Source organism: Phacochoerus africanus, chromosome 10, assembly GCF_016906955.1.
Source record: "Phacochoerus africanus isolate WHEZ1 chromosome 10, ROS_Pafr_v1, whole genome shotgun sequence".
In the NCBI taxonomy this organism is placed as follows: Eukaryota; Metazoa; Chordata; class Mammalia; order Artiodactyla; family Suidae; genus Phacochoerus; species Phacochoerus africanus.
Genome location: NC_062553.1, coordinates 85124236 through 85147095, shown reverse-complemented (window position 1 = coordinate 85147095; position 22860 = coordinate 85124236). Strand labels below are relative to the sequence as shown.

Sequence of the window (22860 nt, the reverse complement as noted above, 5' to 3'; positions counted from 1 at the left end):
ATGTGGTTTTTTTATTTACTTCTCAATTTCTTTTTGTCTTTTTAGGGCTGCATCTGCAGCATATGGAAGTTCCCAGGCTAGGGGTTGAATCAGCCTACAGCTGCCAGCCTACAGCACATCCACAGCAATACAGGATCTGAGCTAGGTCTGAGACCTACACCACAGCTCAAGGCAACGCCAGATCCTTAACCCACTGAGTGAATCCAGGGATCAAATCTGCATCCTCATGGATACTCATCAGGTTTGTTAACCACTAAGCCATGACAGGAACTCCTACTTCTCAAATTCTTAACATTTGCTCAGGTTTCTCAAAAATGTCACGTATATATCCTTGTCCCCTGTACTCTAGAAAGTTACATGCCACTTATCAACTGATGCGCCAACTTGAGCTGTGTTTGCAGTCCAATAAAATACTGGACTCTGGTACATGGTTTCACAGTAACCATTCTAGACCAGTGATTGCATCTATAGTAAGTCAATTCACATCCTACCTAGATAGATGTAACACTTCAAAAGCCTGATAAGCCCCTCTAGTTACTTTGCCAGTATAATCGGCTTTCCTATTTTCAGATTCTTCTGACTTTCTTTTCTTTCTTTTTCTTTTCTCTCAAGAGTTTTAAGATAGCAATTTTCTGAAGCCTAGGCTGTCACCCTCTACAATTCAGATCTCCTAAGTGGATTCAGAAGACAATACTGCCTTGTTCCCAAGGCTCCTCATTCCATGATAATTCAGTTGTCCACAGTAAAATGGCAGAATCTACAGTGTCCTGGACTCAGAGCCACACAGGAGCATTTCATAGTCAGGAATACGCTATTCACTCTGGAATATTTTCTTAAAGCTATTTCTTAGAGGAGGGTGGCTCTATATCATGTTGAGCTGATACATGTCCATTCTACCATGTTCATTTCATATTCTCCGTAGAATCTTTAGGAGTCTCTAATTCATTGAGCCTCGTACCACACCGTGCCCTCCCTGTTCATTTTAGTTTATTTTCAACTGACAGAATCTATTTTCTGTAATTTTTCTCATTTGGTATTTTTTTTATCATGTATGTTCTCTTCTGCTATCTCAAATGTCTTTGTTACCATATGTTTCTCTCACAGTCTGAAAGATGAGGTTCTCAAAATCATCACATGTATATTTATACAATTTGGGACTAGTGGTCAGAAATACATCTCTTTTAACCAACTACAGCTTCCCCCTTCAGTTAAGTAACTATTTCTCAAGTCTTCATAGAAATAAAACAAAAATGTGTTATTTTTCCCTTAACTGTTATGTGGGAGATTTTAATTTACACATACTTCCCTAAAGAGTATGTGAACAACGCAGAGCTGCCAACATAAGAAATATTTTCTGGGAAAATTAAAGAATTGTATAAAAGTTGTGTGAAAAATGTGATTAGAAAATTTGGACTTTATCTTTCTTTTTTTGCTGTTTTCTTTTGTCTTTCAAGACACTGAATTCAAAATATTAGTGTTCCAAATTCAAAATTAAAATCTTACTTTTCAAGAATAAGCATACCCTAATAACTTGAACCAACAGAGTTAATTTCAGGTTTCTAGAAAGTTAGAGGGCAAAACACAAGTCAGTGTTCAAGGTTGTATGAGATGAAACCAATCCAAGGAATTAATACACACACATAAAGTCATCCTAATGAAAAGATTCCTTAGACATACTGGAATAATGCTAGATTTTTTGCTTCTTTATTACAACAATAAAATGCTAATATAATATAACTTCAGGTTGTTCTCAATTAAGATAATAAAGGAAGCATGCAGAGAAAACAGGAGTGGTTGTCAGGAAGCCTAGTTTACTGCATACTTAATTATGTGCCCACTAGCATTAGACTTAAACTTTGCTCATGTTAGCTGAAGTCCAGAACAATAATGTGCCTATTGCTGCCTATTAATGCTATTTGTTCCATATTCATGTTTTTGATTAATCGGTCAGTCAGATCTGTAGATCACAAGATGTGGCCCACGGATGAAGATTTTTTTCTTTTTAGCTGTGCCCTCGGCATGTGGAAGTTCCCTGGCCAGGGATGGAACCTGAGCCACAGCAGCCACAGGAGCTACAGCAGTGACAATGTAAGACCCTTAACTCTCTGAGCCACAAGGGAACTCCAAGGTTATTTATTTTTTTATTTATTACCAATAGCTCAGTAGCTTGAGTTAACTTTCTGTCAGTTAAATGCTGTGCATTCTACTCTGCCTTTTCCTCTGCATCTTCAATGGCGACTTAGCCTCGTAAGGAGAATTTTAACACCTGCAACACTCTGATAATAAAATGCAAATAAAACTCAAGGAAAGGATGACAGGAATACCACAGGGAGGAAGCAGATGATAGAGTTATTGAGGAATATAGGTAATAATTTGCATGAGAGAATTTAAGAGATTTTGTTATAGAAATATTGTTTCAGAATTCTCTCTACATAGAGATTTGAGCACTACTGCTTCTAAATTTTGTTACAACTGACTCACTTATAAATTAATCTCCTCGATGTAAAAAGCTAGATTCAGATTGCTCGGAAATAGGAAATAGGTCCTGAACAAAATTTGTTACTTTTTTCCCCTGTAACAGAACAACGCAGAAATGTCACCATATTTTATGTGTATTTATGTGTGTTAAATAAAAACATGTTAACTTTTTAAAAAATGGCTGAGAAGATGGAATTCACTCCTACAGTTGTGAACATTATGCTAAAATTAACCATTCAGTACTGGTTCTCAATTTAAGTATCATGAAGAATCTATCGAGAAAGTAAAAATAGAACCTCTGACTAGAACGATGGCTCCCTGGAAATGATCTTTGATTGTACTCTGGAGCAGGGAAGATGGCAGCTGTAGAGAAGACAGAGTATTTGCATATGAAAAGAGCAAATCTGGTTCAACTCACCTTTGTCAGTACCAGAAGACTCCCATTCTCCAGCTCCTCCCTTACTCCCTAGGCTTCTGTCAAGTGGGTACTCAATTCTATTTTGCCTTGTTTTCATGAATATTACCTAGATGGCTGATTCCATCCCCAAGCAACTGAATGAAAAACAAGTCTGTGCTCAAGTCTCCTCCGTGTTGATATCCCACGCTATGTGATGTAAAGCCCAAAGTGGCCTGCCATCAATGGCCTAATATTCTTGGCTCTTTGTGTGCATGTACCAAACCCATGTTCCACTTCAGAAACACGTGCTTGCAGCTTTCTGCTGCTCTTTGCAGCAGCAACATATGTGCTGCTTAAGAAAGGATGAAAATGTTATTCCAAGAATGGAAGCAGGTCCCTCTGAATACTGAAAGAAATATTGTGAGTCAGTTAATGGAAATCTGTAGTGTTAGAACTAGGGTCACAAAAGAGGAAGCAACACAGGGAACAACCTTAAATCTTTTACCCGCCTAGGGATCCAGATGACAACATTTTTCCAGAACTGCCAGTCTGACATAGGATGCAAAGGGATTCCTGTTCAGGACAAGCAGAGCAGCCATCAGTCGATTCAGCAGTACACACGGTTAGTGGGGGAAGGGCTGCTTCCTCCATTCATCTCTGAACCAAAAGATGAGGCCAGTGTGGCTGGTGGAGATAGTTCCTTACAGGATGGGTGGCAGGAAAGTCACAGCCTAAGTCACCAAAGGTGGGTAGCTAAGGGAATGTGCTCAAATTTGTTGACCTCTGAGGACACAAAATGATGCCTAAGAGCCATTTGGGAGTCTGAGGAATAATAAAGGAAATTGGAACCTTGGGATGTTGCCTTCAGGGGTTAATTCTCCTGGGAGAATCTGAGGTCCATTTGTTTGGACAGGAAGTAGCAGGCAAGTTGGAAAGCAGTTGTTTAATCTGGCTGATTTCACACACAAAACACTGACTCATGGTCCGGGTTTCACCAAATCATGCCTGAGGCAAGTTGTTAGACACACTTTCCCCTGAACCAAAATGTTGCAGAAAAATTACATTGTATATATTACACCCAAGGGCTTACATTTTACAAGGTGGTATTTTAATTAAGGAAATTTTTTAAATTTCAGTGATATTTTCCCCATAAATGTGTTGGACTTAGTAGTTATATGTAGAATTAACAGTCTTCTGTGAAACTGCCACTTCTAATGTCAACTATTTTAAAGTAGATTTAAAGTATTAAATCAAAGCCCTATATGGATAGATTAGGAAACAAGGGGGAAAGGGAAGCAGGAGAATAGATGGTTCTGGAAGGATAATTGGCCTCTCCTGTTATTGTCTCTATCGCAAACAGCCTCTGTGGGGGAGGGTGGACACATTATCACTCCCCATTTTTCTTGAGTCTCTTGAATCAATCAAATGTGTGTGAGGTTTTTTTTTTTTTTTTGTACACAAAAGAAAATCTCAATATTCATGTTAAATATGGGCTTGAAGGGTGTCAATTCTCTCATTGTAAGACGGTTGACTCACAGGAAGTAACAGAAGGTTGGTAGAGAACATAAAGCTAGAAATGACTAGTGAGCCAGGAGACTTGACACAAGAGGAGGAAGACACTGGGTCTGCGGGTGAGAAATCAAATGTGGACTTGAAATCAAATGCTTGAAGGCAGAAAGGGTCTAATTATTCGGAGCAAAATCCACAAGCTTCACACTCTGTGGAAACAGATCAGACAACTTCAAAGAGAGACAGGTTCTCCGAGAATCAGAGTTTAGAGGAAACAAAGAGCACACTTCTTATAATACTTGGGATCTCCAAGGAGAGCCTTGAGCTCAGCAGAGAGCCTGTGAGCTGGAGGTAGAGGCTTCATTGCCCCAGCTATGCAGGAAGTTTCAGAACAAAGGAGCAACAGTTGTTTACACTACCCACACTAACCTAGAGAAGAACCAACTTCTCAGCATTCCCAGGACATACAGGAGACGAGGTAAGATAAGAATATGAGACACCTTCTGTTTGAAGGTCTCCTTGGTAATTCTTTCTTGCTCCCTGCAGGAAATAGTCAAAGGCTCACGATCACAGGTTCCAGTCCTGACTGCATGACTTTGGATTTGTGTTGAAGTCTCAGTATCCTCCTCTGGAAATGGGGATGATCATTACAGTGATTCTCACTGAGAACATGTGAAGATCTAATTAAATACGTGGGAAAAAGATTTGTTAATTTCCTAATGATGTATTCATAATGTACTTCTCACTTCGATGAATACTAACTCGAACGCTGTAAAACTGGTATTCTTATGCACAACTTGCAGATAAGGAATCAGCTTTACAGAGAGCGTAAGAGACTAACCCACAACAATAATGTTAAAATACCATTGAGCAATCATGTATATACTAGCACCGTTTTAGTGCCTTAAGTACCCTACCTCATTTCATCCACAAAACAACCCAGAGAAGAGGAATAGTTCAGAAATGCACAGGGAGCCAGTAGCAGAATCTAGATTCAAATGCTTTAAGACTGGCAGCCCAGCCCATGCTTTCAAATCAATCACAGGTAGCATCTGCCCTTGCACTGCCTTCTCTCAGGGTCACATGTGGTAGGCTGAAATCTAGGCTCAAATCTCTGGACCCCAGTCCATCTCTACTCTTTTAGTTGTCTGTTATGCTTCTTGTTACTTATGTATGTATGTTCCTAAGGGCATCTCTATAGGAAAATGGCTTGCTTCCTGATGCTATCATAACATAGGAATCTTGAAGTTACTTTTTGAAAAATGGGGGCATAAAGTTCTATGCAGATAAACAGCTCTCCAGTCTAGTTATAGGACCCACTTGTTCAGCTCAGCCTATGACTGATTCTTCCTGTCAGTTCTCTCTAGATGAACTCCAAGGGCAGTTGGGTTCTAGCCTTCCTAATGTAATTTCCTAACAACAAAATATCCATGGTTAAATAACTGTCTTCACTGCAAATACTAAAATGAATTGCTTTTTACAAACAATTCTGTGAGCAACAATTACAAAACATTTCAAGGGCATTTCTAAATATATAGATTTATTTTCTGGAGAAATGTGAATTCAAAAGCAATGGCATTCATGCTTGCGTTCAGTCTGTGGACATTTATTGAATGTCTAAATGTGCACACTATGATTCTAGGTGACAGTTTCATAGCAGTGAACAGGAAAGCAAGTTCCCTATTTTATGGAGCTTATAGTCTAGCAAGACATAAAGTGTTAAAAAAAATCATTTAGTGTGAATTTTAAACAGGGTGGTTAAATTGATAATGTTGGGGGGAGCATGGATCAAGAAAAGCTTCTGTGATGAAATGACATCTGAGCTGTGACCTAAAACACACCAAGGCGCTAGCTAAGAGGGGGAGGACAAATTCAAAGACCCAAATGCTTGGCCTGTTTGACAAATGAAAAAGAAGAGCAGTGAGGTTGAGAATGAGGCTGGCAGAGTGGGCTGGAAGAGTAGCACAGGCAAGATGAGAAGGCTTGCTTCTCGAGATCCTTTAAAGTGTGGTAAGTTATTTCGATTTTATTCCATGTGAAATGGAAGCCATTGAAGGATTTTTTAACTAGTGATGTAAAGAAATCACGATTATATTTTAAAAGGATTATTACTGTTTTTCTGTCAGGAAGGAAGTGTGTAGGGGCAAGAGCAGCTGCCAGCAGACCCATGAAGATGCCTTTAACCCACCCAGGTGAGAACTGATGGAGGCTTAGGATTGAACGATATCAGCGACTATGGACAGAGGTGGTCAAATTCAGAGTATATTCTGAACATAGAAATCATAGGACTTGATGGATTGACAGGAAGTTAGGGAAAAAGAAGAATCAAGAAAGAGCCAGGGTTTGAGAATTTGCATAACTGAATGGCTATTGATGCATTTAAAGGAGATGAATATCACTGGGGAAATAAAATGTTTGGAAAGACAGAAAATGGGAATCAAAAAATCAGGACTTTTTGATGGTTCTTTTTTTTATTATGAAAGTTGATTTACAATGTTGTGTCAATTTCTGCTATACAGCAAAGTGAACCAGTCATACATATATACACATTCCCTTTCTTATATTACCTTTCCTCATGGTCTCTCCCAAGAGACTGGATATAGTTATCTGTGCTGGACAGTAGGACCTCATTGCTTAACCATTCTAAACGCAATAGTTTTTATCTACTAACCCCAAACTCCTAGTCCATCCCACTCCCTTAGTCTTAAATATCTTAAGTTTAAAATACCTCCTATGAAGTAAAATGTCTTGAACAAATGACACTGCGGAGTTCAAAGGAAGACAAGGATTAACATTCCAGAGGAAGGGAGCATTCCAAGGACTTGATTCTAAGATTGATTGTAGACCTCTCAGATATAGAATTAAAGATACAATTAGAAATGTAAAAATGATGTGGATGTCTGGTTAAAAATTTGGTCTAAAGGTGTGTCCCCTCTCATCTATCTTCCTTGATTTACTTTTAAGGTTGGGATATTTTTACTCCTGACAACAAAATGACTCTTGGTATCTGAAATAACCAAAAGTTCATTTTCCTTCTTTCATCCATGGAAGTCACACAATCCACAGGGACTAAGAGAATGGGCTCTAGAGTGAGCCTGCCAGGATTCAAATCTCAACCCCTTTCAACCTCTTCCTAATTCAGTTTCCAAAATGTAGATAATAATGGTGCCTAATCAGAGTTATTATGAGGATTATATTTGATAAAATTGGTAAAATACTTATTCCAGAGAGTGGCGCAGAATAAATATCCAATAAATGTTTTATATCTTAAAAAAAAAAGACCTCTTAGATGAGGAAATGGAGATGTGTACTAGCTAGTTGATAAAGAGAGCAAGGAGATGTTCATACCAAGTGAAGTAAATCAGTTAGAGAAAGACAAATGTCATATTGTATCACTGTCATGAGTAATCCAACAAAATGATGCAAACAAAAGTGGTTACAAAACAGAAATACACTCAAAGACATAGAAAACAAACTTATGGTTACCAAGGGGTAAGGGCGGGGAGGGATTAATTAGGCATCTGAGATTCACGGTTGCATACTACTATGTAAAAAATAGATAAACAACATGGTCCTTCTGTGTAGCACAGGGAACTATATTCAATATCTTATAATAACCTATAATGGAAAAGAATCTTAAAAACAGAATATATATATGTATATGTGTATATATATGTGTGTGTGTATATCAACTACACCAATTAAAAAAAGATAGAAACAGAAGTTACAAATTTTGGAGACAAAGACTCATAAGTGTTATTTAAAACCATGGACTTTGAAACTGCTTAGAGCAAGAGGGTGTTTAAATTTTTTCAGTATTGGGATAAAACTGACATTCTGAATCTGAGTATGTTTTTACCTGGGAATAACTTTTTTGCTCAAATTGACCTCTGCCATCTTACCTATAGATGACAGCCAAGAGTTATGTCTTTGTCGTTGGTCAAGTAGAGATAACGGAGGAGTAAGGGGAGGAGCCCTTGAAAAGCTTTGGGTTTTCCTGTACCAGACCCATGAGCTCAGGCAAATACTCAATCCCTCCAAGAGTCAGTTTCTGCCCTTGTAAAACAGGGAGAGCACCACCACTGCCAACTGAAAAAGGTCAGGGCTCCAATAAGAAGCATTTGGGAAAAGATGATTGTGTATGCTGGATTTGCAAAGGGACTTTGCTTTAATCCCATTCCACTCTATGTCTCTTTCCCCTGGCCTTGTTCCCAGGTGGCCTCAGATGCATTTTGATGCCATCTGCTCCACGGTAGCCCAAATGACAAATTTCAGACACACGGACAATAGTATCAGGGGATCTTGCTCCCTTATAACCCCAGAGATTTCCTAATGAACAAAGCCATTGGGTAGCCCTGATGCCTCAATGACCCATAAGTAGCAACAGATGTTGCAAAGGTAGCCCTGTTCCAGTGACCAGCCTCTCAGTAATTATACAATGGAGGGAAGAAAGTAATTAGGTAAATCACACACAAAGAGAAATAAACTGAATGGGGCATGTTGATCATGGATGAAAGAGAGACAAAGAAGGTGGAATGTGAACATTAACAACAACAATGACAACAAAATCCTCTGATTTAACAAATAATTTGGTAAATCTATGTGGAATAATCAATTTAGGTCTGTGAAGTTAAACCTCGTCCAAGACCTCCCTTAACAAAATATAAGGTATATTATTCAGAAAGAAAGAAGAACAGACGAATAGATGTAATTTATTGCAAGTGAATTCAGTTAAATGGTAAAGTCCAGGCAAAAAGGAAGAGAGAAGAGATGTTTGTTCTCTGATGTACTTTTCTTTAATTAACTGATGTCATGAATCTCAGCCTCCTGAAGAAGGCCAAGTTAGGATTTAGACCAGTGTCAGGAAGAACGGGCTTCCTTCCAGCTGCCTCAAGCCCTGAATCCTGAGTTACCAGAAATGACTACCCCCAGGACAGCCTGGTTAAGAGACTGCAATTGGTTGATTTTCTCTTCCTTCAATTAAATCTCTATTTCCAGAGTAAAAAAACATGGTGCAGGTCTTAGATAACCTTTTGTGCTCCCTTCCCCAATCCTGTATTTTTAATAATCAGCCACAAGGAACGCGGACTTTAGAATCTTTCTTCTTTCACGCCCAGCTTTATGCCCTTGGGCAAGTGACTGAATCTAACCTATGAAACCAGAATAGTGAGAAGCACTTAGCAGATGTGATGTAAGATCAGAGATAAACCATGAAAAGACACATTGGGGAGATTCTTTTGTACGCAAACTTTTGTATGCAAACTCTGCATAGGAAGGCAATAGTCAGGGGCACAGAATGGTGACAGAGTCCTCGGCAGTGTCCCATTTAGCCTGGCCTGAGCCTTCCCTGAGTTTCATCTAGCATAGCCCCAAAGCCAGTAAGACCCAATTCCTCCTGATACCCAAATACAATTTGCAAGTGCTAGAATAATGTTTAAAGACCTGCCTTCCTTTAGAATTTTAAAACAAGTTCTAATATATGTGCAACAATTGTAAAGTATTGCAAGAGGACTTTTAGAGCCTTTATTTTTAGAGTGGGATTATAAGTAACAAAGAGGAAAATGCAAATGAGCCTTAAACTCATCACCTCGGGAAATGAGCCACAGGATTTTGCCTCAGGTATTTTGCTGTTGTCTCTGCCTGCATCTTGGAGACTCTTGTATTCCTCCTAAACTGGCTGAACTCTTGACCATCCTTCCAGACCTGGTCCAAATGCCACCTCTTCTGAGATGTTGTTCCTGATGTCATAGTTATATTTAATCACCACTTGCTCAGTACTTCCACGGTTATTATCTTATGCCTTTAGTCTGTCCTTGTCACAATCTGCCTAGCCTTATAGCTGTTCCTTTCAATCACCTCCTAGAAATTCGTGAGAAGAGAGGGATCAAGAAGGAGGAGGCACAGCCCAACGGTTAAAAGCAGGAGCTTCAGAATCAGACAAAACGCAACTTGGATCCTGACTCTCTCACTCAACTTCCGTAAGATCTTTGGAAAGTTGATCACTGAGAATATTAGATTTTTCATCTCTCCGTTGAAAATAATATGGGAGAACACGTTTTGTACTCAGACTCCTGGGTTCAGTTGTTGGGCTTATCACTTTACCTGCTTATGTCTTAGTTTCCTTTCCCATGAAACAAGGATGATAACAGAGTAATTATCCTATAATGGACTCATCTCATAATGAAATTGTGAGAATTAAAGTAATTAATTTATGTAAATTATTTAGAACAATGTATGGTGAACAAATAAGCACTCAATACATGTTAGGTATTTTTAATGTTATTACCCTTCAGAATTGTGGTTACGGAAAACATAGCACCCTGTTTATAAAGAGATAAGCCCATAGTAGATGCTCAAAACATGGTAGCTATTACTGGGTTCTCTTGGTAGTTGGCAAAATGACTTTTTTTACAGTGGTCCCCAAAATTACTGTCCAGTAGAATGTAACGTTTTATAAGGAATGTATCATACTATGAGAATAAAGGAAATGACATTCAACTTATAATCAGGCAATAAAATAGAGCAAGCACAGGCCTTGTTTAGTTCTTAGCAGTTGCTTCTCTTAATTGCTTGAATAGCGTCTTGCATCTTCTATGAAGTAATCTTTTCATCAACTGATTATATACAAAAATATACCTCTGTGCTTAGTGTTCCCTTTAGCTTGCCCAGGATACCATGTAGAGGGTAAAAAATACTAAAGAAGATCTAGTAAAATCTTCCATTCTCCCACTGGAGCTTTAAAAAAGTCAGAGCTTTATGATCATTTATAGAACACAGATCAGCAGGAGAGTAAAGGTGTGAACACAGGAGAAAATTGGCAAGTTTGGCCTCCTAGGGTGTTTTTTTTTTTTTTTTCTTTTAGAGAAACATATAAAACAATGCCTGACTTATAGCAATTCATAAAATATGAATAAATCTGACATGCAGGATAATGAAGGCCTTAGCAAGCTATAAAATGCTATCCATAAAGAGATGAGATAGTATTTGTGCAGCATGTCAATAGGGCACCTTTTATGCATATTTGCAAATTCTGGACCCAGAAAATTGATCATATGAGTTACAGAACTTTTTATTTTTCTATCTGGCTACTAGGAATACAGTGGCTGTATACACAAAACTTAAAACCAGTACACATAATCACATATATGATCCAACAGAAGAATAAAGCACTTGGAATAAGCACTCTATTGAACAAGGCCTTAATAACCAAACGGGACAACCTCTCCTTACTGAAAGCCACTCTAACATTTGAAGTAACTTAGCTAGGGATGTCCTGCCATTGTACCATCACATGATGTTGTGATGAAACTTAATTTTAATCACTGATTTCTAGGCTGGTATATTCATCATTTATCTGATACAGGTATATAGTGGGTTGCATGCCCACAGCCTTAAAAAAAAAAATCCTCCATATCCAAAGAAAAAAACAGAGTTTCTGCAAGGGTGTGCTTCAATTTGTGTATTTAGCCACATTATGGCAGAACCGACATGGCTTGCAGAGTGAATGGCAAGTAATTTCCCATAAAGCACTTGGAATCATTTGGATTCTTCGGTGCCATGATTCCAAAAGACTAGGAAGTAGATGAATCAAGAAATCTATTTGAGAACACAGTTTTCATTTATCTTCTAGGAAAATAAGATGGTTGGCTTTGTATATGCAACTTGGTACAATAATAAAAAAGTGGTTATTGTATGTCTTTGTGTGTGTGTGTTTTCTTTTTATTGGCCACATCCAGGCACATGGAAGTTTCCAGGCCAGAGATCGAACCCAAACCATAGCAGTGACAAAGCTGGATCCTTAGGTGCTAGGCCACCAGGAAACTCCAGTGTGTGGGGGGGTTTCCTGCATTTGGAGTCTTTATCTTGCTCCAAGAACAAAGCATCTGCTTCTGCTGCTCCCTTGGTCTCGAATATGATTCCTCCTTTCCTGCAACTGTTCTAATGCTGCTTTCTTCCTTCAAAACTGACTTGAATTAGTTTTCCTTTAAAGCCTTTCTTGACTATTCCTTCTCATGCCAGTTTGATTCTTTACACCATCTCTCATATTCTTAGAGACCCTGAAAAACAACTTAGCTTTTAAGGGTCTTTTTAATGACTTCAGGAGTCTTAGTTTGATCTCTCTAATTACACTGAGTTAATTGAAAGAAAAGAGCATAACTTTACTCCTTCAAATATGCCCCCTTTCTTGTTCAGCTTATTTAGATATTTAAACAAACAAACAAACATTTGATTGTGACATTTATACGGGCATGTTGCAAAGATTTGGGGAAATATAGGAAAACATAGCAAAGGAAATAATAATGGAACAAAGTTGTAAGAACCACAATTAAAAACACTCATACTATACTTACAATCTTGTTATTTGTAGACACAGTTAAATAAGGTTTATGTCAAACATAGAATTTGTTATCCTGCTTTGACAATTCTTATTCTCTTTTTTTGGGTGAAATATTCTTTTGACAGATTATTTTTAATGACTGCATCATTTTTATCTTTAAAAAGTATGTTTAACTATAAAGATTAAACACATGCTTATTGGGAGTTCCCATTATGGTGCAGTGGAAACAAATCCAACTAGGTACCATGAGGTTGCAGGTTCGATCCCTGGCCTCACTCAGTGGGTTAAGGATCTGGCATTGCCATGAGCTGTGGTGTAGGTTGCAGATGCAGCTTGGATCTGGCATTGCTGTGGCTGTGGTGTAGGCTGGAAGCTATAGCTCTGATTAGACCCCTAGCCTGGGAAGCTTCATATGCCAAGGGTGTGGCCTTAAAAAAAAAAAAAAGCAAAAAACCAAACCAAACCAAACCAAAAAAAACCTGCACACGCTTATTGACTCTGAGTTGGGGGTGAAATACAGTGACTCAAACTTTCCTTTATCCATCTGAAATTTGAGCATTAGGAAAAAAGTCAAGAAATGAGATGGGAAAACAGAAATCAAAAGAGTTAACTTTCAGAAAATGTATGGTGACAAATGACCAAAACGCAGGGGTAATGGTGATGTATTTCTGCATTGTCTATTATTAATTTTCATCTAATATAGTTTTTGCTATATCACTAAGAAAATTATAGCCATTAATATAGATTTGTCAATTTTAGAGAAAACAAAAATAAAGTAAGGATCTATTAAATAAATGTTTGACTCTCAGATTAGTGTTGTTTTAGGTACTAATAAAATCTGCAGGGGAGGAATGGATACATAGTTTTCAATTCAAGAGGAAAAAAATTATTCCCTAAGTGTATATACTGATTCTTAAAAGATAAAACAGATTCACAAAAGGCAAAAAGATCTTCCATCAGTTGGCTTTGAATCATCTCTCTTTATCCATTACTTATCAGAGTCCCAGCAATACCCAAGTGCCAAGGCCAATCCTGTTGTCCAGAGGCTAGGTACAGGTGAGGGTGAGGAAGACCAGAAGAGTCTGTGGGAGTAGGAGTGCTCTGGTTCCACCCCTCTCTCCTACCATCGTCCCGCTCCAACCTTGGCAGGCCAGCATTCCAGAAAATGGTCCTTCTCTATTTGCTACTCTCAACTTCAAGACCAGATCAGCTTGGGTTTCATGCCTGATCAAACCAGCATCCTGATTTGACTGTCCTGTAACACCAGTATTCCCATTCCTTCAACCCTATTGCCTATCTACTGTAGCCTACTCCCTCCTGCTGGAAAAGTCACCTAGGTATTATGTTCAGCATGGATACTTTCCAAATTAGCATCCATGCCCTGCATAAGATCCTTTGGACACAAAAAGGTCTTCCTTGACCCCTTATATCCAAAGAAGTCCTTCTGAAATTTATTTATTTATTTATTTATTTTTCTTTTTAGGCCTGCAGCTGCAGCATATGGAAATTCCTGGGATAGAGGTTCTAATCAGAGCTGCAGCTGCTGGCCTACACCAAATCTGAGCCACACCTGCGACCTACGCTACAGCTCACAGTAATGCCAGATCCTTAACCCACTGAGCGAGGCCAGGTATCAAACCCACATCTTCATGGACACTAGTCAGGTTCTTTAACATGCTGAGCCATGACAGGAGTTCCCATCCTTCTGAAATTTAAACTTGATTGGATATTTGATGATATTAATGCATTTCTATAAATTTTTTAGGATTAATAAAGGTATTGTGATTATGTTTTAAAACAAAACAAAAACAAAATAATCCCACTGTCCCCAAAGTCATCTATCTCTCCCCAGGCACATTCTATATAGTTGCCCTGTTTCTGTGTCTACATAGAACTTCATACTATCTAAAATTATTAGTAAGATTTTTATGCTCCCAATATGGTTTAGATGCATGAATTATTTGCACTTGTTTGGGATTTCACTCCAGCCTCCGTGTCCCCACATTCCTATCATAACTGTCACTAAGGCTGTTGGCACTAAGAGAACGTGTTTCGATGTACCCTCTCTCTAGTCACTTGCCTTCCATTAGGTATCAGTCATCAACATGTAAGTTATTTCAAGAATGTGTCTTCACAGCGTCAAGAAAAAACACAAGGACTACATGCATACACATATGCCATTCTCTTCTACATATTTAACATGCAATAGTGACTATTGCTTTGGATTTATGATATATGTGACATCTGTATAAAAATACAAAAGCACATAAGTATTTTATTGACTCTGGAGATAGTAAATGGAGGGATATGATAACAAACATTATAAGCATAATTGGAGGGATAAACTTAAGAAACAGTTCATGGGACTTTCTTTTCTTTCTTATTTTTGTCGAGTTACTCGCCTGAATACTTTTTCCGCAGTAGTTTTAAGAAAGAAATGCAAATAGATTGTAAGAAACGATCCCTCTTCTTCAATGACAGCTTTGTTGAAATGAAAACAATTTTATTAAACTATATGCAGAAGCTGTGTTCTCTTGGAGCTTTAATTATTTTTCTCTTTGTGAAAATAAAAAAAAGGGTATCAATACACTCAAGAGAAAGAATGAATGACATGTGGAGGCAGAGCTGTGGGTGTAAGGGTGAATTACAGAATTTAAATGCAGTCAATCACTAGAAATAGAGTTGACGATGGGTATGAGACACACACTTTTTCAGTACAGAGTTATCCTGTACTATCAAGACAATTTTAGCCAGTTAGCTTGCTCAACTAAGTATCTCCTACCTCATTTCCTTGAATAAAGATATAGCTTCAATAAGCTGTAATGATTTTATAGCGGCAGACAGACAAGGCAAAAATAAACCCCTAATGGAAAATAACTTAAACAAAGCAAGACGACACCCACAAAATTAGTGTGACTATTTCCCCATTTTAAAAAGCAAGGCTGTTGATACTTTCAATTTATTTGAATACTTTGATAAGAATTGAGAATCAAACACAGAACAATTTAGTTAGAAAATTGAATAGAAAAAGTCTCTTATCTTGGTTATTCCATTTTTTCCCAGATATTTTTTGTTTGAAGATGCTTTGCCTTCTTTCTGAGCACATTATTAAACAATGACAAAATATTTAATATTAATATTTAATATTCTCTCATGATTAATTATGAAATGAAGTCAACTATATAATAGTTGATGCATGGAATAATCTGTGAGATTAAAAAAAAAACTCAGGAGTTCCCGTCGTGGCGCAGTGGTTAACGAATCCGACTAGGAACCACGAGGTTGCGGGTTCGGTCCCTGCCCTTGCTCAGTGGGTTAAAGATCCGGCGTTGCCGTGAGCTGTGGTGTAGGTCGCAGACGCGGCTCGGATCCCGCGTTGCTGTGGCTCTGGCGTAGGCCGGTGGCTACAGCTCTGATTCGACCCCTAGCCTGGGAACCTCCATATGCCGCAGGAGCGGCCCAAGAAATAGCAACAACAACAACAACAACAACAACAAAAGACAAAAAAAAAACACCTCAAAGAAAAAAATGACAAAAATATACAGTAAAACCTACATGGTTCTAGTGATAATCTCCTTGAAAGAGTTTAAAAAAAATTCTTCAAGAAATGATACAGTTAAGCTTTTTTTTTTTTTTTTTTTAAATGGCTGCACCTGTGGCATATGGAAGTTCCTAGCCGGGAGTCAGCTGCTGTTAACACTGGATCTGAGCAGCATCTGCAACCTACACTGCAGCTTGTGGCAATGCCTGATCCTTAACTCACTGAGTGAGGCCAGGGATCAAATCTGCATCCGCACAGAGACAACACTGAGTCCTTAACCTGCTGAGCCACAATGGGAACTCTTAGAGTTAAGGATCTCAAAGTGCTAAAAAGTATAATAAACAGTTTGGGAAATAACATCTTCCAGGATAAATAACACACTTCCTTACATTTATGAGTTGTATTTTTTTTTCTTTTAGATCTGTACACTGACTTAATTGATTGCTTTCCAATTGTGATTTATTCCATCCTATTTCTTCCTACTTCCTTTTTTTTTTTTTTAGAGGAGCCCTTTCAGTATTTGTTTTAGAATGGGTTTAGCATTGCTATACTTTCAGTTTTTATTTGTTGGAGAAATTCTTTATTTCTCCTTCTATTTTAAATGATATTCTTTCTGGGTAGAGTCTTCTAGATTGCAAATTTTTCCCTTCTAGAACTTTGAATATATCTTGCCACACTCTTCTGGCCTGTAGTGTTTCTGTAGAGAAATTAGCTGATACCCTTATGGGGGTTCCCTGATAATTAACTCTTTGTTTTTCTCTTTCTGCCTTTATTTTTATTTTATTTACTTATTTGCTTATTTATTTATTTATTTTGCTTTTTAGGGCTGCACCCTAGGGCATATTGAAGTTCCCAGGCTGGGGGTCGAATCAGAGCTACAGCTATCAGGTTACACCACAGCCACAGCAACACAGGATTCAAGCCACGTTTGCGACCCACACCACAGCTCATGGCAATGCCAGATCCTTAACCCAACTATCCAGGCCAGGGACAGAACCCACATTCTCATGGATCCTAGTCAGTTTCATAAATCACTGAGCCACGAAGGGAACTCCTCTTTCTGCCTTTAGAACTCTCTCTTTTACTTTTGCCATTTTTATTATAATATGCCTTGGGTGTGGGCCTGTTTGGGTTCATTTTGTTTGGGGCCCTCTGTGCTTCCTGTATCTTGATATCTGTTTCCTTTAGATTTGGAAGGTTTTTAGCCATAATTTCTTCAAATATGTTTTCAATCCTCTTTTCTTTTTCTTCTCCTTCCAGAATCCCTATTGTATGTAGATTGGCCCACTTTATATTATCCCATAGATCTCATATTCCTTTCATGTTGTTTTCATTTGGTTTTCTGTCTGCTACCTTGATTGGGTGACTTCCATTATTCTATCCTCCAAATCTCTAATTTCATTCCTCTGCATTGTTCATTCTGCTCTTCAGTGTCTTTAACTCGGCTTGTGTCTCTGCAAATGAATTTTCTAATTTTTCTTAGCTCCTCCTTATATTTTCTAGTTCCTTTCTGAAGTAATCTGCCTTACTGTTCATATTCACTCTTAATTCCTTCAGTATTTTCACTGCAGATTCTAAATAATTTTCTTTTGTTTACTTGTCAGGCATTTCCTGTCATGTGATAACATAAAATTCCCTGTTGTTAAGAATTCTGGTATATTTTTTTAAATAAATATGAAAAAAGAAAAACAGTTATTTATTGAATGGGAGGGATATTATTATGAATAAATTCTCAGAGTTGCTGATCTCTTAAATCTATGATTCAAAGCCAGAAATGTAAGTGACGACAGCATTTCTCCCGAACTTACTGCACTTTCAAAACAATTAGTATAATTAGGTCTTTAAACAAGATATGTAACTTTAACTAAAATAGAAGATAGGTATCTGGCCCAGGCCTGCTATCTATGTTTGACTAACAGACTCCACTCCAATTGCTTCTGCCCCCTTCAGATTTTCCCTGTTCTCCAGGATGTGAATAAAAAGGCATTATCAGAATTCCCTCATGGCACAGCAGGTTAAGGATCCAGCATTGTCCCTGTCTTACTGCTGTGGCATAGGTTCTATCCCCGGTCCAGAAACTTCCACATGCTGTGGGTGTGGGAAAAAAAAAAAAAAAAAAAGGCATTGTCTGTTTTGAACTGTTTTGAAATATACTGAATTAGCCTAAAAAATCTTCATTTTTCAGAAGTCCTGCTCAAAACATAAAAAAAAATGATTTTCTTCTCTTAAAAATGAAAGATGGGTACATGAAGGCTAAAGTAGCAAGAGTTACAGTCAGTGAGTAAAGAGGTATGTAGGCCTTTTTTGACACTCAGCTCCTTTTCAGAAAATGAATTCTTTCTATATCTAAAAACATCTTGAGAACACTCTAGAAAAATAAGTAATAAAGTATATCCTTGTGAACTGGAGACTGACACTTGCCAAATGCCTCTACATAGATTGAATCTTGAGCCACTATAGCTGCTGATCCTCAGCACCCTCTGAATTGAGCTCAGGGTGGAGATCAGGAGGGAGGCGCTCTGTGCTTTGGGAAAACTGGCAGATAGGCTTCAGATAGTTAGATATTTTCAGGAGAAGATTTTATGAGCCTGATTCTTGCATCTCCTCATATCTAGAAAAGCATTAAAATCCTTCATGGTGACCTCTGCTCCTTGTGACTAGCAGAAACCTTCATGTGATTAGCAGTAACCTTCTGTAAAAATGTGTGCTTGGTTGCATGTACCTCCTCCTTCACCAAAATCACATGTATACTGACCTCCCCCCTACTCCAACATCTTTGGAGCCGTATTTCAGAGCTAACTGAAAGGCTGCCTCCCAGGCCATAGTCCTCTTTTTTGCCCCCAATAAAACTTAACTCTCAACCTTTAGGTTGTGGATATTTTTTAAGTGGACAGTTTTATTAGTGTTACCACAGTAGTTTCTTGAGTTTTCATAGCTCTGCCTGTTTCTCAATACCTAGAAAAATGAAACATCTAGAATTCTTTAACTTACAATGCCTTTTTAGCTACTTTTGTAACAAAAATTAAATGTTTCAAAAAATGAGTTATACTAAAATCCAGAATGCTGACAACACTAAATGCTGGTGAGGATGTGGAGCAACAGAAAGTCTCACAAACTGCTGGCAGGAAGGCATAACGGTAAGGCCACTTTGCAAGACAGTTTGACAATTTCTTTCAAAGCTAAATATACTCTTAGCATGTGATCCAGCAGTTGTGCCCCTTGGTTTTCACCCCAAAAGGTTGAAAACTTAAGTTTACATAAAAACATGTACACAGATGTTTATGGCAGCTTTATTCATAATTGTCAAAACTTGGAAGTAACCAAGATGCTCTTCAATAGGTAAAGGGATAGCTAAACTGTGGTATATCCAGACAATGGAATATTTTTCACTGCTAAAAAGAAATGATCTATCAAGCCATGAAAAGAAATAGAATGAATACTCAGACGCATATTACTAAGCGAACAAAGCCAATTTGAAAGGGCTATATACTATACAATTCTAACTGTCTGTCAAAGGCAAAACTATGGAGACAATAAAGAGATCAGTGGTTGCCAGGGGTTAGGGGATAAAAAGGGATATATTGGGGAGCTCAGAGGACTTTTAGAGTATTTTAATGGAAATACTCTCTATGAGATCCTGTTTTGATGGATACATATCATTCTACACTGCCCAAACCCATGGAAGGTAACACCAAGAATGAACCCTAATGTAAGCCATGAACTTAGGGTGATAATGATCTGTCACTATAAGTTCATCAGCTTTAAACAATGTACCACTCTGATGGGGGATGTCAATAAGGGGGGGGTGCTGTGCATGTGTGACGGCAGGGGGGTATGTGGAAAATCTCTGTACTTTCTGCTCCATTTTGATGTGAACTTAAAACTGCTCTAAAAATAAAATCTATTAAAAAGAAAAAGAAAACAAAACAAAAATGTAATTATTTTCTCAGTAAGTTATGCTTCAAATATAATATTTTAAGCAAATGTTATAATTTTGGAACCTATTCCTTGTATAAGGAAAACATATACTTCTAAAATAAATGCTACTTCAAACCACTAAAAACTACTATAGACAATAGATGTGTATATTTCAATTTTCCCACAACTTTATAAAATATGTACATCAATATTTAAAGATTTGGATGTGAAAATGTATCTGTTGTCTATATACATGAAGTTGAATACATGCACGTAAAATTCTATAAAACTTCATTAAAGATATTAGTGACCTTTCAAAATATTTCAGAAGTATGAGAAGGAAAAAAAAAACCCTCTCTAACACATTCATATGAACCATATTTTTAACTTCTTTAAATACCATTTTGCAGCTAACTCCCCAATGGCACTTTGAAGTCACAGCCGGTTCAAATACAAAGCAGCTCCCACTGAGTATTAAATAGTGGACCAGCCTCAAGGTGCACATTTTTAATTCTCCCTTTGACAAAATTACAGATTTCTACATCTGACAGATCTTTAGAATTGCTTAAGCAAGTCCAAGCATTGAATTAAAGTCAAATTCTCAAATGCCAAGAACCTGTTCGCAGTATCAAGATGGAAGAGATGGGATATTTTTGAGTAGGACTGAAAGGGGGAAGGAACCTTGTAATCAGCAAAGAAAGACAAAGGGAAACTCTACAGGAGCCCAGTCTCCAGCCCAAGCAGTAAATAATTAGATGCACGGATTGTGAGAAATCTTGATTAGCAACCAAATCCAGCACCGTAGCACCATATTAGAATGAGTGCTGGCCACTGGATGTGTGGTCAGTAGACTTGGATGACAGGCACAACCCCCTCACCACTGTGCCCTCATCCCTGGGCCATGAGCTGCCGTGTTCCACAGCTCTAATTCTTTCCTCATAAATCAGAAAAAATAACACTACTTTATAGAATGAATTTTTTTTTTACAGAACAATATTCATGAGCGTTTATAAATTATATAATGATATAAATAGCATGCTTAAAGGTGTAAACTAAATGTGCAAATGACTATTACATTTATAGCTATACATAAATAAGATGGAATTTCTTACCAAGGATGAATTCCAACTGTGGTTCATCTGGAGTCTTCTGAATACCTAGGAATATTAGGAACAAATTCAGACTAAAGATACTTAACCCATTATCAAAATTATGTCCACAAACATTACTTTCCCCCTGCCCAGAATGTGTAACTGCATTATTTGGCAGAACAAACAAACTCAGTTAATTATTCAAATTTATATATAAGGAATTTGTTCTTGGGGCAGAACATAATATTTGTAGCAGAACTATATATGACTAAAGATTTGATTGATCTCTTCAGCTCCAATGGCCATTTAAAACCTCAGAAATGTTGTTTTGGGAAGTCCTGACAAATATATAAAACATATTTTTCAATTGTTTCAGTTTCTTTCAACTTCTTCAGTTTTCTTTAGATGGATATGGAATCTTCACAAAGGATGACCTCACTAAAGTCCTCTCTCACGTAGATTTCTCTTTCTCATCACTCCAGCCTTGACTTGATAATCAAGTACTGATTAAAGAGCTTCTCTGGTTAGGTTACTCAGAAGCTGGTGATAGTGGTTATTCTGCCAACTTACTGATGGCTCAAATCAGCATTTTTTTAAATGTTTCTATTCCTTCTTTGGCAATGAAAAACATCTAATAACATGGCTAAATTGTTTAACTTGACATAAAAGGGAGCGTGAGTCTGAGAATAAAGGTACGGAAGATGGGAACATCTAATGGCTAGCAGGTAGGAAGACAAGACTGGTGGGCAGTGATAATGTGGTAGGTAGATTCCCAAAGACCACACACAGCGCAGAGGCTTCCTAAACAAGAGTGGGTGTGGCCTGGGTACCATTAGTTACCACACATGGGTGACCAAGGAAGCAAAGCTAAAATTTACAGAAATGTAAATGAGTTAGCAATAATCATAATAATATTGGGAAAAGCCTTTACTTGCTTGTTTTTAACGAGTGTACTCATCAAGTACTATTTAAATTTATTAGCATTTGGTCACAAATACTGTTAGAACCACTTCTTTGTACAAAAATAATTATTTATTTACGGATTTCTTTTTTTTTTTTTTTTTGCATAGTAACCAATTTTTTTCTTCCTGCTGACATTTAACAATGCTATAGTTAACAAGTTTAGACATTTCAGGATAGATTAGAGTGACAATCATTAGGTAGGTCTTTATTAATTTCAAAGAGTGTGGATTTTTAAGAGGTTATTAATTCTGTTGTAAGCTCTGACAACCAAATTTCTCAAATTTCTCAAAAACACATCCAACCAATACCAACTATTTTATAATGTAAATTAAATGATAAGTTAGGCATATGCTTGCTAGAGTTAAATAATTGGGTAACAGGAATCTTTTGAAAAGAAAAGAAAAATATACAATGTATGCTAAACAATAAAACCCAGACAGACTCTAGAATGTTAAGCATGAGAGAAAACATACAATTTCTCCAATGATTTTAACGACTTGAATAGCACAGAAACCCAAAGCTAATGTTTAAATGCAAGTCTTGGTTTAATCTCCAAGCTAGCTCTATTCATGTGATTTACAGCTCTCAAGGATAGCAGTGACAGTCCGAGCATCCAGTGTCATCA

At 37.6% G+C, this 22860-nt stretch overlaps 1 protein-coding gene across 5 annotated transcripts in view; it reads right to left on the bottom strand.

Annotated features, from left to right (window-relative positions):
* INPP4B (inositol polyphosphate-4-phosphatase type II B) overlaps positions 1-22860 on the bottom strand; it is a 694433-nt gene that overhangs the window by 321597 nt on the left and 349976 nt on the right. For all 5 annotated transcript variants that reach the window (XM_047798897.1, XM_047798899.1, XM_047798894.1 and 2 more), the window contains one exon: positions 21294-21338. In XM_047798897.1, the coding sequence (XP_047654853.1) occupies positions 21294-21338 (45 nt within the window). The remainder of the gene's footprint in view (positions 1-21293; positions 21339-22860) is intronic.